Source organism: Pagrus pagrus (genome assembly GCF_965226575.1).
Source record: "Pagrus pagrus genome assembly, chromosome: 22".
NCBI classification, from domain to species: domain Eukaryota; kingdom Metazoa; phylum Chordata; class Actinopteri; order Spariformes; family Sparidae; genus Pagrus; species Pagrus pagrus.
Window position 1 is genome coordinate 19,696,493 of NC_140204.1, and position 19,999 is coordinate 19,716,491.

The following is a 19,999-nucleotide window of genomic DNA, read 5'->3' on the forward strand; positions in this document are numbered from 1 at the left end:
ATAAAGCATCATCAGAACCAATCTGTAACAGTTTGTAATTAAAGCATTAAAGCAAGACTTAAAGCATGTGAAGATTTTCAACATTTAAACTGCATTTTTAGATTTGAGATCTTTATTCAGTGGTAGATGAAGTAAAGAAAACCACGTCTCTAACATCAGTGAAGACATACTTAAGTGAAAAACTGCAATCACAAAAAGGAAATAATGTGTGAAGTACTTAAAGTTGAGAAAAGCCTAACGGTGGATTTAGATCTCTACTGTGATTACCTCTCTGCCATTCCGTGAGTGCGATTGACACGCAATTTTTAATTAGTGAGCTCAGAAATTCACAGAAGACGGAAAGATTCTTCATACCACTTACTTTTATAATAATAATGCAATTTGAGAAAACGTTTCGACTGTGATTTGTACTAGAATTGTATAACTTGTGAGTAAATGTAACCATGCAGGTAACTGATGTTAGTGCTTTTTAGGCTCCGGACGTGGTAAAACAGGACCAACATTACATCTTACAAACTGAACTCAGTAGAGATATTTGTTGTATTCTCATCAATTAATGTTTTTCTTAATAGCACCAGTTTGAGGCAGATCTATCCATGCATCCATTGTCCATATGAGATGATGCCATGTTGAGCGATACTGCAAATACAGTACATTTATTTGCAGCTTTGTTCCATTTACATAGGAGTGTTTGAAATATTTATGACCAACCTTGTGATTCACAGTAAATTACTTAACAACAAAATTATTATTATTATTAAGTATTCTTGGAACGCAGTGATGTGAGGTAGAATATATTGAAAAAGAAATAAAGCCTGCAGTATCTATAAGCCATGTTTCTACTTCCATCCCTGGTACTGTGTATTTTGATGTTGAACTTGTTTATTCATTATTGTACTGTTAGATCGTTTGATCCCTGACACTGACATATAATACATGTTGTTGCCTCTGTTTGATTTTTAAAGAAGCCATATTGTCTATATCTATATTTGATTCTCTATATTTGTATTCATACAGAATGTATTTTGTAGAAAATGTAACAGACTATTTTGACATTCTAGTTTGTCACAAGTTACACAGAGGTACTCACAATTGACTTGAGAAAAAAAAAAATAAAGAAATAAATAAAAACAAACTTTGGTTCACACAGGAGGTTTCTATTCCTGTGTATTTTGCAGGGGAGCTGTACATCGGTGGCGTGATAAAGAACATGTACAGCAATCTGCCCAAGCTGATTGCATCCCGGGATGGGTACCAGGGCTGTCTGGCCTCCGTGGACCTTAATGGGAGACTCCCCGACCTGATCGCGGATGCCCTCCACAGGGTGGGCCAGGTGGAACGAGGCTGCGATGGTGAGTGGGGGTGACATACAGTGATAGCCGTATCATGTGTAACTTTTTCCTTTTAAAAGTAGCCGTACTTTGCTTGATACTCAATATCCTGAATACTTTTTCATGATTTTGCTTGCACCCGCTAGTTGAATCTGTTTCCCTCTATGGCCTCACTACACACTGCACAAAGCATTTGGTAAAGAGACATCAGTTCAGTCATTTGGTGCATTTGTATTTGGCAGCTATTCCCTGATATACACCAGTAACCTCGCAGAAATTCTCACAGCTCTGGGCAGTCTTTACAATCTAAGCCCCTGTCCTCTGTATATCCTCTCTATTGCCCCATAAAGCATGCATGATGGAGGTATCTCTCCCCCTTAATGTTACTGTCAGTGTGGCTAATCTCAGCAACATCCCTCCCTCATTGGCTTTTGCCACATCAATCTTGCATTTGTTGTGTTTTTACCTCTGCTGCATGCAGGTCGTCACTACGTTTCAGGCTGCATTGCTCCAGTGTTTGGTAGTTAATCCTGAGTATAACAGTGGGTTTTGACTATTGCATTTCCCCCTTCCGCCAACCGCACCCCCCACCCCATCCCGCCACCACGTCTCAATGGCGAGCTGAGTGTCGGGGAGCACTGACTTGATTTCCCTGAGGGCCGCACTGGCCGGCTCAATGCAGCACTGATTCAGTTTTTTTTTTTTTTTTTTTTTCTCCCCTGATCACTAACACTGCTACTTCTGCCAGCCAGCCTTATTACCTGTCTACAGTTATATGCCACAATCCACAATTACTTTGCTCCAAACACGGTTCAAAACTGCATTAAAGTATCGTATTGACTCCCACAGGCATCCAAAATGGATGCTAATATCAGTTGATGATGGCATTTGCCATAAGGTATAATTGACCAGTTGTGGAAGGGTGGACCTTTTTTGACAAATCATAGTACCTAACCCAGAGGCTGTGGCAAATCCATGTATTCCCGTGTTGATATCACAGGACTACTTTGAAGCAATTTAGACTAGTTATCTACTATAATCTAATTCAGAATATTATTCCTTACCAGGCAACGGAGAAGCCAAATGCTGACATCAAATCAGTGAAAGTACAAAAGTAATACTTAATGGTTTTCTAGTGTTCATTCATCTTGTTGAACAATCGTTCAGATTCTAAGTTTCTGACTTTCAAAAGCAATAGAAATGAAGGTAGCTCTTCCAAAATGCAATGTTGTCCAGGGTATGAATCGCTGCCAAAGTTCTGACCGACTTGGTTCCGAGGTCATTGTTAGCTTGTGGACTGGGGATACAGCACGGTCAGAGGTGACTGCCGGTCCAGTCTCTCTGGACCTAAGGCCAAACAAAAGGCAGAACATCGAGCTTGTTCTTGTAGCTCTCTACTGACTCAGCGGATCACAGCACCAAAGAACAAGACGGGGGAAAAGGGAAGGGGAATGAGACCGAGAGAGTTGAAGTGCAAATACATAAACAGTGTTGCTGACTGACTGTAGCTCAAGATGGAATGCACAAGGAAACAAGACCAAAAAATGTGAAAGACATACCATCTATATGGCTAAAATAATGTATAGTAGCATTAGAAGTAGACAAACAGGAGTGCCTATATCTTTAGCAGTACAGAGAGCAGTAGCCCAGTTTATTTTATTTTCCAAGGCTAAAAGGTAAAAAAAAATAATAATAATAATTAGAAATGTTTTTCAGTAATACAAGCTTAAAAATGTATGTCACCATTAAAATCAGGTGGTGGGATCTGTAAGTGCAGTTGAGCACTCCGGCCGACTAATATGGGAACAGATGTTTCAGTTGTATCCCAGCTGTTACTTGTAGACACAGGTGACAGCAGTGAGAGAGTGGAGATGTGTGCTCACTTTGGGTTTTTGCAGTTTATGTTAGGCTTATTGGCTTCCTATATTGTTTGGGATTTTGCTGAACATTTGGAGTAAACACAGCAGATGGACTTTAATGCTCCAACAAACCCAAGGCACCTAATAACAGGTTCTTAGGCAGCTGTATAAGGTAGTGTTTGGCCGATCGATACTTGAAGGGAGAGAGAAGAGGTGATTACATGACTTGGTTATTAATTATGACAATATGCTTAATTAGCTCCTCAAGGGAACCTTTTTATTAGTAAGTAATTAATTGGGCAATTAGCCTGGTGAGGAAACCACTAACCCAACAAGCTGATAGAAAGGAAATGACATTGACTTTAAAAGGACATGTCAAAGCAGAAAGTAAAAACTCTCATAGATCCGTGTTTTATTTATGTTTTATTTTTCATTATTTATTTGTAGCAGGTTTGGGGGGTGGTGGGTGGGGGGTCTTCTTTAATTGGGCCATTTGTAAATGGCACAGTGAGATGTCTGTTTGTCTATGCGGAAACAAATTAGTCTGGCATTGAACCACAGGTCTTTGGAAATGTTTGTGTTTAATTGAGATTTTAATGAGAATCCCTACCACCAACAACACGACAACCACCACACATACTTATTTTTAGAACAATTCTTTTGCATCAGAACTGATCTGCATCCTAATCTTATATCTATCGACTTTCTTCCATCTTATGTTGAGAACAAATCATGTTTTGAAATAAAACTAATGATGATCTTCTTTCATGCACCTTAGACAAATTAGCTTCTAATAATACAGGCAACAAAGGCAAAGTCATTGTAAATTATTTTCCATATCATATCTGCTCATATGAGAATGCCTGCTGGGTCAGCCACATGAGTAATCTGAAGTGTATATATGATCATCAAAGTTCAAAAATCTACCAAGTAACCTATATGAATAAGAAGCTGCAATTCCACTGAGAAATTACAGCAGTGGTGGTTCTAATTGACAATTTAAATATCTTCAGCCATCCATGATGGGGGAGACAGAAGGGAGCACACTCCCATGGCCCAAAACACACACACACTCATGCACACACACACACACACACACACACACACACATACTGAAGATACTAAATGGAAACTGACTCCGCAACTACTAATTTACAATGCAGCTGTGCCACAAGTCTGGTGATTACACCAGGCTCCAACCCTGAATATATATCAAATTTGACCTGAATACATTTCTAAGCAAACAATAATCAAATTACTTTCAGTCTGTCGATGGAAAGCTACTGTATCTTAGTTCACAGTTTTTCAAGTCTGTCCGAAAGCCATAGTCAGGTGACCATATGAACACTGAATCAGGTTTTGCTTGCTGTAACCATTAGCCCCCTTCCATGCTGGCCTCTAATACCCCTTTTCAACCAAGGTGGTTAGGGTGCTGGTCCGGAAACAGTGTATACTTTTTAACAACCAGAGAATAAACAAAAGATATGATCTATTTTCACTAATCAAAGCAAAAGTGTTTTGAAGACCAGTCATGTTTGACTGCCAAGGTAGGCAAGCCAGGGGCAACACAGAGTCGATGTAGTCATATTTAGTCAGAGTTTGAGAGCTCCATAGTTGTTCGTAACAATGCTGGGAAATTGAAGAAGTATACAGTCAGCGAATGATGCATCTCTACAGTGGTTTTCATGCCAGTGGAAAAGGAAACCGGTTTTTAAAAGGTTCAAAGGTTGAACTAACTTTGAACCAGTACTAGCACCAGCCCAGAACCAGAACTTGGTTCGCTTTGGTTGAAAAGGGGTATAAGAGATCCCTCCCCAATGCACTTTCAGTGTAAGTGAGGGGGGACAAAATCCACAGTGATCAAACAAATCAAGTGAACATCTTCCCATCTTTTTCGTGTGACATTCCTTCTCTGTGTTTGCCCACTGAGCTGAGCAGTGGAGGGATTCTAACAAAGTGTTTTGTTGCAAGGAAGCTCTAACTTATCCACTTATATCCACTTGATTTGTCTAACTTGGACTGCTAAAGCACCATATGAGCTTCAGATAAACCTCTAGAATACAGTTTTGTATAAAACAATGACTGGATTCTGTCCCCCAGCACTTACATTGGCAGCATGTTGTAGTAGGAAGGAATCGTTTGATTTTATTTGATGATTTTTTGACAATCACAAGAAAAATGTCTTTCTATGTTCACACAGGCACCTGGCTATTGTTCTCAGACAGACTTGAGAAATTGTAAACCTGTCTCCATGTTAAGAGAGCTTTGATACATCAGCTGGTATGGCCATTTAGTTAAAACAGTTGCCAACTTACACATCCTGCAGAAACAGAGCAGCCTGAGCATCCCATTTAGCCTCAGCACTTGAAGAATGTAAATTTATGTTTCACTCTCTTATCCCTGGTTTGACTCACCAACCCAGGTTTAATTAGTCTGCCACTAATGCTGGACTCTTCACCGCCACAGTGAACTGAAGGCGTTTAAAGTGAAATTCTGGTATTTTTAAACGTGGGCCCTATATTTAGATGTTTTGCTGTGTAAATGATTCATACTTGCCAAAACTTTTGGAATCAGCCCAGTAGATTTCCTCAGCTGGCAGCAGCAACATAATCCTTTGGGGCAATTCTCTCCACAGAAAGTGCTTGTTTTTGCCACTGACCTCTGGGGTTGTTATTCTAAGGGTCTGACATTCTGGAAATGCTTGCTACAGAGATAGACCTTTTTGTCAAATAAGAAGATCTGTTTTGTAACCGTTCAAGGCGAAGTCTCACTCTGAAATCTTGTGAGAAGCAAGTTGTTGCAGGAAGACGATGGTGGAGAGAGATGGAGAGAGGAGTTTCAAGTTTACCTAGAGGAACTGCCTGCAAGATCTTGTTTCCAAAGTCATGGTTGAATATTTAACTAATTTTGACAATCTGGATGAGGCAACAGATGTAACGACTCATCAAGCCAGATTTCAAAGTGAGACTTGTAAAAGGTCTGTCTCTGTAGAAACCGTTTCAGACAATGTTGTCAGACGCTTAGAATCACAAGCCTGTCAGTGGCTGAACCTACACTTTTAGTAAATGTAGCTGCAGCCATTGCACTTGTGTTGCGGCTGCCAGCTGTGGCGAACTGCTGGACCGAATCCAAAACTTTTGGTAAGTATGAATCATTTAAATGTAGGGCCCAAATATGTAAATATATGAACCAGGTTTAAAAATACTGGAATTCCCCTTTAAGTTGTTGATTCTCTTTGGGATTGACAGGAGTATTGGTAGAAAACCTTTCTACTAATAAGGTGCTTGCATGTAAATATTTTATATTTCTAAATGTGTGGTGTGCTGTCACAGAGCTGCCTGAAGATGTGTCAGCCGCAAAATGTTAGGAATACCATAGCATGTGCTTCACTAGACACACTGATGTCTTGGTTATGCCCTCAGGACCCAGTACCACCTGTACGGAGGAGTCCTGCTACCATCAGGGGGTGTGTCTCCAGCAGTGGGAGGGCTTCACTTGCGACTGCACCATGACGTCCTATGGAGGTTCATTCTGCAACGACCGTAAGTGCAATGTTTTTGGTGACCGCAATCGTTTGAATGTGTGTGGCTTGAGTGAATGGTGAAGGCAGTGATATAGCTAGGCGGTGCTAGTGCTTGCCGTTATTGAGCTATAGCTGCACAGGCAACTTTGCAATCCTGCTGTTTACGTGGCAGTGCTGTTCCCGTTTCAAAGGTATGATGAATCCATCACTGGTGAGTCGAGCTTTTTCCCATTGAACTAAGTATCTCGCCTTGTGCAGCTTTAATAGCATCACATTAGAGCCCCACAGATCGCTTAAACGGCAAATGCTTTTTGTCCATTAACTGTAAAACTTGTTAACATATTACTGCCCACAAGTTAAATATCAAAGTCAAGCTATTAGTTGACAAGGCCCCATTACCTCACTTTAGCAGGGCCTTGCAGATTGCGCTACACTCAACATTCAGCCCTCTAATGTTCTATTACTCAAACGTTATTCATAGTAGCACCTCAGATTGTAAGACTCAGAGTACACTGATAGATTGGCTCCTGGGTTCCTGAGGCACTGCTAACACCTGCTGTGAGGAGAAACGGTGATTTACGTCCCGTGTCCCCGCCATGTGGTCACCTGCTGGGTGGCTGGCAGCAAGGGAGTTCAGGAAGGAAGGTATGCAGGGAGGGAGAAACAGATTAATCACTAGTGTGTTGTTTATTATATTGATCTGAATTGTTGTTGACAGGTTTAATGCTATTCATCTTTAGACTTCCTGTCAGGAAGCTGTTGCTTAAATGTGCTGTATAACATGTACTGCTGCAAGTAATCCAACTATGAGGTTTGATAAACTCACAACCTTCCATTATGTCAACATAGGTTTGATTTTGATACTAGCAGAGTGATGTACCTCATGTATGTGAAGTGACACAACAGGTCAAGAGGTCTCATCTCAGTAGCAGAGATGTTCAATTGATTTCCATAAATGAAAATGTAGATGTTTTTAAGACAACGTTGAGATAATTAAAGATTCGTAACATGGATATTTTTGCAGTGAAATACATGAGTGGCAGAGCTCAGCTTGGTAACATAGAGCTTATGTACAATTAGCATTCAGCACTCCTCACAGGCTCGATTTAAACAGGGGCAGAGGCAGGGTAACAGGCTAATAGACTTGTTTGTGCAAGTCTTTGTTTGCTTATCAAGTGGTGGGTGCTGAATTAAGCCACATCACTCCTCCTTTTAAACAACTGTATGATTCATTTGTTTTTTTATCTTTGATTGTTGTATGTTATTTTGCTGTTGTTATGTCGGCTGTCATGTTAGCTAGACAGAGTATGAGTGGGCATGACAGTAAGAGGATGATTAGCAAGGTGCTCCTTTGGCTCCTGGAAGACTCAAGCAAGGAGAAGTCGATAATAACTGCTCTGTCGGCATGACAGCTGAGATAAGCAGAGGCATCCCTCGCTCCTTGTGAGAGGAGAGCAAATGATGAAGAGTGGAGAGGAGAGGGGTGCTGAATCCTACATTCGAGTTGTTGCCTGTGGGGAGCGTTAGCGGCTTTACTGTGCTGGTTTCAAAGATGACAGGTAGAAGTGTGTGGCACCAGGTGTGTTCCATGGAAAGACCTAGCAGATGTGTGTGTGTGTGCGTGTGTTTGTGGGAGTGAGTACAGTGGAGGAAAGGTCCTTGCCAGCAGCCTGAACAGCCTGAAGATTGTATAACTGCAGACAAAAAATGAGTAAAACAGCCATCAGACTGCACTACAGGCAGTCTTGTTATGCAGTGACTTCTAAATTATTTGAAACTCTATGGAAATCTCAGACAAATTAGATCATCTACACTGACAGCTTGTCATTCTTTCTGTTTATTAACACACCATATTGGTATTATGAGTTCATTGGCTGCGGTTTAAAGTTCACTTCCTCCTACTTTTCTTATGCTTGTGCAATGTTTTCTTGGTGAGAGGTTGCCTTACTACAGTATGACACATTCTCAATATTTTAGAGATGAGCCATCACCTCTTTGAGTAGCAGCCAGTTTCCAAATTAAGCTGCAAGGTCAAATGGCTGTAAAAAAAAAACACCCAAAACTTACGCAGTGATTCTATTATACTACAAATCAAAAATAGCTAAAATAAACAAATAAGGAGGTCAACGCTGTTCAATTACTGTGTATGTGCAGTATATCATTTCCAAATGTGTCATACAACAGCATTTCAGCCTTTCACAGTTTTCATGCATGGCTAGCATTGTTTTCTATTGCAGTGTTGTCTTTCCTCCCTAACAGCAGTTGCATTTCTTCAGACCTGCCTTTCTATCTTCATTTCTGCCAGCTTGAATTGTTGAAAACACCTTTCCATCTCTTGACCTTGTGAGCCTGCCCTGAGTATTACTTTTGGCTCCTTCCCTTCGTCGTCTTCTCTTTCTTCTTTGCGTTCCTGTACTTCTCGCCATACAATCTTGTATCCTTGAGCCTTTTCTGGGCTTTCACATTCACAGAAGCAACATTTTTCTGAACATGGCAACCTTGGAGGAGTTTTCCTTGAGCCTGCTCTGAAAACCAAGGTAGGACTTATGATATTGGGTAGCATTGTTAATTTATGTGTGATACTGATGCCTCAGGTCCGGAAGCTTTGCATCCCTTTTTTTTCCTTTTAATCGGTGTACACAGAGGACTTGCAGTGATAACTCTACAACAGGGTTACTCTCTCTCTTTTCTGCTGAATGAAATAGCCTCCGCCCGCCATTTGCCCTTGATTTGTCTTCTGTGTATCTGAAATGGATAGCTTTGGATGGTTTAATTCCTAGTAGAATGTCCCATGTAATTATCTTTCTGTAGCCACAGAAATCAAATAGCTTGTATCCTATACTTTTCTGTGTCTGCATGCATAATGAAACTGAGACTGGGGGTAAACAGGTGTATGGGCTGCATCTCTTTGTAGCTTTAGAAATGGGACAGATGCATGTCATCAAAAGAAGGGACAGAAAAGTGGGCTGGTAACATGAATCACAAAGAACCAGCCCACCATGTGATCAAACACTTTATCTCTCACTCAGCAGCCACACTGTGACAAATAACAACATACAGTGCACACACTCACGCACAGCTTTTAACCAGCACATGCTAGTTGCTTATGTGCACTTCTTGTACTTTCTCTCTCATACACGCGTCCTTTTTTTTTTTTTTTTTTTCATTAGGACAAAAAGTGAAACGGAAATTATTTTAATTTTGCTTTCACAGAGTGTTTGCCACTGCTTTTCCTTCTCTGTGGGGGATAAGAAATTACCATAATTATTCTCCCAACATAGCACTCGCTAGCACTGTTGTTTTTGATGGCCTTTCTTTGTCGCCATGATAGATTGAGCATAGAGGGGGGCTTTGGTGCATAGTTGGTATGTCTGCATGTGTGTGGACTGCACTATTAAAACAGCCATATACCCGCTAAAGAGATACTGTAACCTATGAAACAGACTGTTCAAAACACTCACACACCCACAGTTACATAAAGCCGTAATGACACACGAAGTGCTGATTTCCACATGGTAAACATTGTTCAATAGAGAAAAGCATATGTCTAATTTCCTCAGTTTAAGCCGAGAGTCATTTGTTTCACTCTGGGTGAAACGGCTGTCAAAGTTATTGACAATGCAGTTATTATTTATGAATCGAGAGTCTCAGTTGAATGTAGTAGATATTACACACAGATAGAAAAAGGTTCAGTTGTGCAGCGTTTTTCAACATTGATGTTTCATGCCAGATAAACTGGGGTCATTTATCTCTATTGACTTTCTGTTACCTGTAAGACTAAAGCCAGTCATGCCTGCTGCCTGTTAAACGGTGAAGGTTGTCACAGCTGGAATGACGAATGATCTGCAATATCTGTACATTTGTAAATGGAAAGTGACTATTTAAGTATTTTAATTCAGGACTTATAACTGAATAGGAGGATGAGTCAGTTGGTCTTTGGTAGCTGCTTACTTGTTTCTTCTAAATGGTATATTAGAGCATTTTTAATTCATTTTTAATTTTAAATTGATAAAAAAAAAACAAAAAAAAAAACACTGACTCTGCCTGTTAAAAAATATTATTTCAATCCTGCCTGCAGTCCGGAATTGTGTTTTTAAGTGGAATTGCATATTTTGTTACTTCATAAATTCATAGGACCAGGGAACTGTGACATTTTTGAGAGCTCACACAGTCCTTGCTGGATTGAAACCATTTGCCTTACTCTTTTTTTACTCCATTCCGAAGTCCGACTGGACTGCAGTCTTCTTCTTTTAATGGCATTGCTTTTTTTGTCCACCTGACATGGCAGATAAGAAAAGACACCATTGAGGAAGCCCAGTACTCTGATTTGCAGAAAGTTCATATTGGAAGTGATCACCGTAGCCCTGGGTTATAACGGTTGCCTTTCAACCATGGATAAAGGGAAGCTGCACGCTGCTAAGTCTAGCTGAATAAATTTGTCATGTTTCTATGTAGTTATGCTGCTGAGCTCCACTGTGACAGTTCAAACTGTAGCGGGTGGGTATGTTTGTGTATCCAAAGTAATTCAGAGGCTCCAATCCCAGCGGAGAAGCTTCCATTTTGTTGAATAGTATTGTTTGCACCTCTCCAGTGACCCTTTCTGTCGGTCAGTTAGCTCTGACAGGCCTATCGCGCCGCACTCCGGAGAGACAGGTTGGGGAAGGCTAATACATGGTGCTCAACTTAGAGGAAGGAGCAGGTACAAATGAAATTGGTCTTTGGAAACCCTCCCTTCTGCACACTCTACTGACTTTACCTTGGCAGCCAAATTTAAACAGAAGTACCCTCCAACAGCATTTTGTTTCAAATGTATCTCTTTTCTCAAACAGCCTCTTCTTTTCTGTTCTCATTAACGGTAGAAACATCTGGTGCTATAACACTGAAAAACACATCACTTTCAAATGAAACAGGATTGTTTCACATACTGTAACACTATGTTCATACACACAGATGCATTCAAGGCACAACAAATAGAAAAAAGCTGTCGTATACACAAGCACACATACAAACACCAGAGAGCATTTGTTATTCAGCAGCAGCCTGCGGTGATTGACTGGTCTATTTGTCTCTGCGTAGCGTATAAGTGGGCCACTTGGTATTCTGCCTTATTCATCTGGAACCAACTCAGACAGAGATGCTGTGTAAGTGCGTGCAGTACGAGGGCTTTGTTTCTCTCTCGCTCTCTCTGTCTCTGTTTATGTGAGTGAGAGAGCGACCAAGAGAGAACAAGGTGGAGAGGGACGGAGCGGGAGATGCTGGGAGGAAAGGGATGTGCCTGTGCAGTTCTTTGTTTCACTGCATGCATTTGCTGGGCGTTAGTGAAACATGTGCGTGTATACAATGAATCCAGCTGCCTGTGCATAGTGCTGTCAGGCATACTAATTGAGTGCAGAGTGCCAGTGCGTTTGCAGCACCGCTGATTTCAATCTGCAACCTCTCACAATCCCCCGTCTCTTTCTTTTTTCTCTACTACTTTCTCCACACCCACTCGCAAATGAAAGCATCAGCTAGTCATCAGTGACAGTTGGCCTACTATCATGCATGTAAAAACATTCTACTGCACCCTCAGCTCAAGATATAATAGGTATAAATTAGTGCAAAATCAGACATTGCTTCATACTAGGGGTGGAGCAGTTCATGTATTCCTCCTGATCCGTCACTGTACAGATGTCATGGTTCAATGCAATCTTATGAAAAGCACATCTCACTCATTCAGTCCCACTATGGCAAGATCATGGAGGATAGAGGAAGCTCTTTGCCAGTGGTCAATTGAAATTCTATGGAATGGTCAACAAAAGTAGAAGAAGACACAACAAAACAGATGAAGAATAAGACACAGTGACTGACTATAGATCTGACACCCTCTATCTTGCAGTACTATCTGTTGAAAATAAATTAAAAGAAGCCTAGCCATATGCAGTTGGGGTTTTTCTTGTTTTTTTTTTCCCGTCATACCATGCCGTACCAAACCATTACCCTAAAACCAAGGTATGTATTGTACTGTGTCTTCTGAGCACACCCCAACTTTAGACCTTTATTTCCAGACTTTTATTGGATCCCAAGGTACACTTTTGTTACCTTTTAATATTACTGTGAAAATTAGTTTTCCAGTAGAAAATGACCTCTTTGTTAGGGTGCATTTCCTGAAGCTCTTTGTTGCTTGAGTTTATTTATGCCATGTGGGGACGATAAAACTAAGCTAATTGATTTCAAACAATTCTCAAGGACTAAGTGCAGCTCACTAAGTGTTGTACTCCTTGCTTTTGCTAGCCTACTGTTAATTCTTGAGAAGCTTGATAGGTTTCAGCAGGCCTTGGTCACGCGTAGCCCCCCCTTGCTATCTCTTTCTCACCAAACTTTAATGAAACTTGATTACTGAAATGCATTCTCTGTCATCCTCTCCAGCGACTCCACAGGTGATCATTTGCTTTGTACATCACTTGAATTGTAGAAAAAGAAAGAAAAAGATGGCTACCGGCCTCGAGGGTGAAATAGCCTCATGATTCAAGCCTCATTGTGTGTAATACACTCGGTTTAGGCATAACATTGATTTTGAGGCTACTTGTTGTGATGAAGGTCACACTGGCTTCAACATGGACTCGGTGTTCAACGCAGCGTGGATCAGGACAGACTTAAGGGGAGGCTTTAGCCCTCTCAGATTCTCATCACCAGCTGAAATCACTCAGCCCAAACTCAGGAGGAATGAGTAAGCAGAGCTGCAAACCTCTCAGAGCGAAGAAAAATCTCCCCTCAAACCCCCTGATCCAATAAGGGAAATCAACTGTTTTCAACCAAGAAGCCGTCTGGGAGAAAGACAAGCACACTTGTGCATAAAAGCCAATTCATGGAAGGTGAGGTCTGACTCAGGTCTTTTTGGCTCACATTCTTTATAACTCCATTCTCATTGTTGTTGATTGTTGTTATTCACTCCTCCTACCTCTTCTGCAGCTCCCATCTCCTCCCTTACTGTTTGCAAGCCGGCCCCAAAGAGCTGCTGTCCAGACCTAGCAATTAAACGCTACCTCATTAGGCCAGGAACGCAGTGTGAATCCTGAATAATTACTTGGCTTGCTTTTTCCATGCCAACAAATGCACACACACATGAGAACTCTCTCTGCTTGTCAGTTGTGGGCTGCTCCAGAAATGAGATGGCGGGCGACCGGGGAGGTTGCAGCTATCTTCAAATTTCCAGACACTCTGAGTGAAAGCATGGGCAGAGAAATGAGAGGACTGACAGAAAGTAGTGGAAAGAAGAGAGTGCAAGTGAGGAATGAAATAGTGTTTGGGCATGCAAAGGCAATTTTGACTCCCCCAAAAGAGGGCAGCGCTAAGCCCATTGGACTTTAGAAGTCACCATGTCAAGAGCTTGAAGGGGATTGGTTGGGGGTGGATGGTCATATTCTGTGACCTGTGGTGCTGAGGGTGGTAGGTGAAAGTAATAGTTTGGGTTAGGTTGCATATGGTTTAAGTAAAAGCAGTGCTTTTCACTGGCATTAATTTACATTTTCAATGTGCTGAAGATGGTAAGGTGAGGATATCTCACCAACATTAACTGTTTATCTTTGAGTCCAGGAACACACTCATGTTTTTCAAAGCCTCATTTGCTAAAGTTCTGTAACTGCAGTTTTCACTGAGCATCCTGTTTCTCTTCTCTCTTCCGAAGAGTTTCTATTTATGTACGTGCTTGCTAGCTTTGGCAGGTAAACCAAAAATCTGCTCATTTCTTTGGGTAAAAATACCAAAAAAACTTTTGATCGTGATGAGTTTTTATGCTGTGTGGAACCGGTGCAGATTTTTCACTCTTTGCTTGATTTTAATTAAAGACCACATGAGCTTTTTAAACCACAATATGCATAAAAGGGCAATTAATGGGGCTTTGTAATTGCTTCGAGACCATTCCAGCCACTTGCAAACATTATCAAAAGCCTTTCGCTGTAAGCTGGAATGAGAACAAGAGAGTTGTGTGCACGCATGTGTGTGGACCTGGGAAAGAGAATCAAAATATAGAAAAGGATGAAAACCAGGGGAAAGCAATTATTTCTCATGGGCACTCTGTTCACATATTTCGTATTAGTCAATTCCTTTGTTGATGCTTTGTAAATAGCAGCGTCGCTCATCTAACTAGTGTCAATATTCTGTACCTGATTGAATTCAGTGGTGCAAATGCACTCGCAAATACCAAACACACTGCCTCCAAACAGCCTGACATTAACATGACTGGAAGAGACGTACCTTATGTGCGACATGCCAGCGTGTGCATTTTGATCTTGTTACAGGCAGTTGCTAAAAGGCTTTCCACAGACTAATTTATTATCCATTTCCAGTCATTATTCTGGCATGTCCTGACTCACTGTCAAAAGGGATGTATATGTTCATCTATTAAAATAGTTTTACTGTTTTTCTCAAAATATCCATCGTCCTCAACATAACTTACATGAAAATGCTGAATTTTTCACATTGTAGCAATTTTTTTGTTATAGGATATGTAATGACCCATTTGTATTTGACAATTAAAATATGTGCAATATGTCGGATTGTACCTTAAGAATCACTACGCAGTTCTCATAGTAAACCCTTTTCTCATCCCCCATTTCCTTGTTGCCATAGTACCTTCAAGTGTGAGACACGAGAAGAGGTTCATCTGTAGATGAAGGTATCCCCTTAGTTATTATGAATGACAGCTGCTATACAAGCAGAAGCAGAGTTTATCATTGGTAGTGCTGACCCCCTGAAATAATATCCGGTACTTTAGGGATGACTGCACTCCCAGAATACATAAAAGTTTGGACAGTACTATCTACACATAAGATTTGGTCTGAGGAAACACTGCTATGTCAGACACACTCTCTCACTCTCTCTCTCTCTCTCTCTCTCTCTCTCTCTCTCTCATCCTCTTCCACACACACGTGTGCAAAGACACACATACAAACACACAAGAAACTGCAGGGAATGTCAATGTTTCTTGAGGGCATCAGCACGGAGAGAGACCTTTACTCAAGTTGACATGGTAGATCATCAGGCCTGATGCGTACACACATGCACACGGACGCACACGAACATGCACGCATGCAAACACACATCTTCCTTGTATTTATCCCTGTGGGGGTTGAGCTGTCGATAAGTTGAGCTGACAGCCTCCTCTTCACCTTGTCTTCCCTCTCCATCCTGTCCTCTTCCTCAACTTCTATACCTCCCTGCACTCTATTCCCTGTATAACTCTTCTTACTCTCTCTCCCACTGCTGCTCCCTGTGGGCCCATAGGGAATCCCATGTTACTGGTAACAGGGCTTAAATATTCAAGCCATGAGAAATTTAAACATTAGAACTATGATGTGAAATGAATCATGGTCTTTCAAGTATATTCAAGCAAAACTTTTAATGAGTATTCAAGACAGGGCAACGAGCAGCAACCCTCCTTCTCATAAAACACCTTAGACTTTATTCATATTTGACATATTTGAAATAGCCTGTCATAGACATAGCGCCATGACAAAAGTCAGATTAGGTCAGAGATATGGATAAAAGACTCGATCATTTCTATATGGATAATTCAGGGCCCCTCTGTTTTATATGCCTAATTGTATGCATCATCCACACATTGTTAGAGATGAGGATGATGATGATCAGTGATCAACCCATGATCAGTTCTGGAAAACTATCATGGATTGAGGTGCTTGTTGAAAGATGTTTTGTGCACTTGCAACCCATGAACTCACTTGTGTCCTTGAGCGAGAATCCTCTTTTTGCACATTTTCCGGAAATAACAATTGATTTTGTGTTAGCTAGAAACTTGTTGTGAAAACATGCACTTCATCTGAAGCCAATATTCAACTCCTCTGACATTTTTGCCCTCACAGTACCTCTTTAAAAAAGGGAAATGGAAAATCAATGGCTTGAATGATTGCGGTTATGGAGTGCTAGCAATACTTTTCATGTACTCTGGCATACTTTAGCCTGACTGAAACCTGTCTTCCAAAGAGAACCACATAACAGCATGTGAACTGGACATGGTTGGGACGTATACTGTAATATGATACAATGTTTCTGTGGCAAATCCCAACTGAAATAATTTCCATTGGAATGACATGTCTACTTCATGTCAAATGCCCATGTTGTCTTGTTTAAGTGGTAATAATGTGTTCTGAGTTCACCTCGCTGTCAATTTTTGTGTCAATGTGAATGTAAGAAGTGTATGTGCAGTGTATGTCTGTGCTTACAGTCATTGATCAGGAGCATTAGTGTAGTACAAACTGACTCCCTCCCCTACATAACTGTTGTATTTTGTACTGTGTTGGATTAAAACTATGCTCACACACCCTCTTCTCTGTCCTTAGACCATAATGGAATTCTCCAAGCAGAAACACAGTGACCATTTTAAAGTGGACCTGAATCTGGTGGCTAGTGAGGTGATAAATAATGGCAGCCAAAGTGGGCGATAAATCAGGAATATCCCTTACTCCCCTTCCCTGAAGAATTAATATACACAGAGGTATATTTCACTGCATACTGTAGATTCAAGCTGTGACATTTTAATACAGGTTTTTTTTTGCCTATTGCTGATCCCAAACCCTGAGGAGACACCTCAAGCACCTCAATCAATGTTAGTTCCATATTATATTATATATTATCACATATATTTACATCGTGAATTAAGATATGTCCAGATAAAGATTGTATTGATATTTTTTCTCTCAAGTCTTTTTTATTTATTACTTTGACAGAGTTGCATTATAAAACCTGACCTTCAGTTCATGTGCTCCACTGTTGGCTTTTGATTGGGACCTTTTGACTCACAGTTTTTGGCAAAATAAATATATATGTGGAAGAGCCTGTGTGTCCCTGCGTGGGTTTGATGCAATAACTATATTGGGATGTGTTTTGCTGAGAGTTTCTCAACGCTGTCGCTTCATTTCAATGTCTTTGATTTCTGCACTTCGGCGGATAGCAGGGGGATGGGCCTGGCACAGATGAGAGCCACTGTGATAGAGAGAGCATAAGCAAAGGCAAAGAGAGAGAGAGAGAGAGAGAGCGATAGAATCCACTCTTTTCAACCTCTCCCCCACCCCTTCCATAGCTGTCGAGGGAAAGTTTGACTTCCACAGTTGGAATGCATAAACAAGTCAGCCTTCTCTTTTCCTTTTAAAACAACTCCCATCACTATCTGACACAAGTGACAGTTTGTATTTTTTCATTTAATTCATATATTATTGAAGTTCAGCTGCATATAGGCAGTGACACAGACTTTGTAAGGCAACATTAATAACATTCGACTGTATGTGAAGCTTTCTCCAGGAAGCTAGATCAAAAATGTGCCCATGCAGCACCCCGACAGCTGCCTCATATCCCACATAGATCATCGTCTTCATTTTCCCCTGACTGTGTCTGGCATTGTCTTCCCAGTCTTGTTTTTGCCATAAGACAGGCTATGAAAGTACAAATCATTTTTTCTTCTTTATTTTTGTCATGTCCACAATTATCCAGAGCATAAACCTGCATCAATGTATACGCTTCAAAAGTAATTGCCCAGTCACTGAAATACTGAAATGTGTAATTCCATACGGTCAATGGATCCATCAATTAAAAAAGGGAAGAATGACTGAATAGTTATCACATATTACAGATTAAATACATATACACATAATGGACCCAAAGCTGGCGTAGTGTGCGGTTTTAAATAGAACAGTGAAAAATAATGGTGTCCACCTTCAGATTGGATACTGGATTTGCATCCCATCTACTATCAAAACTGTGTCAGGCATGCTGGTTGAATCATGTCTGTTGAAAAGAAAAATCCATTAAACTAACCTGCTGGTTGGACATAATGAGATTTGAAATGAGAGTTTACTATCCTGAATGAGTTTTAAACTTAATGTAACTGCCACTGTGTATAACATTTACATGCATTCATTCATTGTTTCCCATTGAGACAGGATGTGTATTGTCGGTTCAGTCCTCCTGCCCACAAGTCCCCACCTGAACACTTACGTCTCTAAAATGGTTTCTATAAAGCCTCCTCAGCAACTAAAGAAAACCAAGAGCAGCACTGATGTTCAATGTGTTTTGCACATGTCGTAAACGTGTGTGGCTTTGCTGTTCTGTCCTTCCCCATTCTTCCTTCCTTTCTTGTTGCCATGACTTCCAAGCTTTTGGGTCCTTGTAGCTCTATCTTTATATTTGCCACCAGCTTAGTGCTGGCCATAAGGAGATGCAGTCTAAAATGTATATGCTCCAAAACATCTTGGAGACAATCCAAGTAGGCATGACATACAAAAGAACTGCAGCTTTCATACCTCAAGTTTGCCTACTTTCCATGTTTTTTCTTGTTCAGAATGTTGTTTTGTTATTTCTTTCTTTTATTGTCTGTATTTCCTGCCCATGTTTTTGTCAGAGTCCCTTTTTCCACCACAGGCAATGTAGACACACAAACACACATACACACAGAGACGCATAAGTCTAACCCACAGTGCATCTGAAGAGGGCCAGGGATCGATTGAGGCCAGGCATATGAGCATAACAAACTAGACAAGTGTCCTTGAGCAGAGCAGAAACCACATTAATAACCCGTAGTGACGCAGCCCACTTCTCTCTGAATGCCGCCATTCTGACTAGCTGAAGTAATATTGATAATACTTACGTTTCTTTTCCTGCACTCATCGGAGGATCAAGATGAATTAATTGTGTTTGTGATATTTAGGAAGTTGCAGATGGAGCATTCGACCTGTCTCCATCCATTATCTTGTTTCTGAATACCCAGCTCTGCGTTCTCTCTGCTTGACAGATCACTCAATACAGATGTACCTATCTTTTGTTTTCCAACTGCGTTTTCTTGCCTGACCGGCTAGAAGTAAGCCAAAACCTCTTCCCCACTCCCTTGTCTCCTACCCGGTGTTTGGCACTTCCTGTATTATTCATGGCAAGGCTGTTCTCTGTAAATAGAGTAGCTTAGGCCGCCCAGTGAGCTGGCGTGTATTGGAGGCGATCACAGGCAGGCCTGACAAAACGCTCCAGCAGTAAGAGCTTTTAAAAGCAGAGGTGGGAGGGAAATTAGCAGAAGAATGACACAGTGCAACAAAATGCTGTATCAACATTAAGGCTACACCCCCCACCACATGCACACTCAAACGCACACAACCATGAGACTCAGCCAACTCTGGCTCTACTAACAAGACCGGGAAGCTAATTTTTCCCCTTACCCCTTCAAATGGTAGAAAATGTGCTTACAACAGCAAGGCTGTTGAATGATTTATTTAGGTTGCGCCTTCCCTTGTGTGCTTGGTTGTCCTAAT

At 41.0% G+C, this 19,999-nt stretch overlaps 1 protein-coding gene across 9 annotated transcripts in view; it reads left to right on the forward strand.

Annotated features, from left to right (window-relative positions):
- The window catches only part of nrxn2b (neurexin 2b), a 665,374-nt gene that overhangs the window by 382,296 nt on the left and 263,079 nt on the right, over positions 1 to 19,999 (forward strand). For all 9 annotated transcript variants that reach the window (XM_084343882.1, XM_084343879.1, XM_084343880.1 and 6 more), the window contains 2 exons: positions 1,179 to 1,352; positions 6,613 to 6,732. In XM_084343882.1, the coding sequence (XP_084200008.1) occupies positions 1,179 to 1,352; positions 6,613 to 6,732 (294 nt within the window). The remainder of the gene's footprint in view (positions 1 to 1,178; positions 1,353 to 6,612; positions 6,733 to 19,999) is intronic.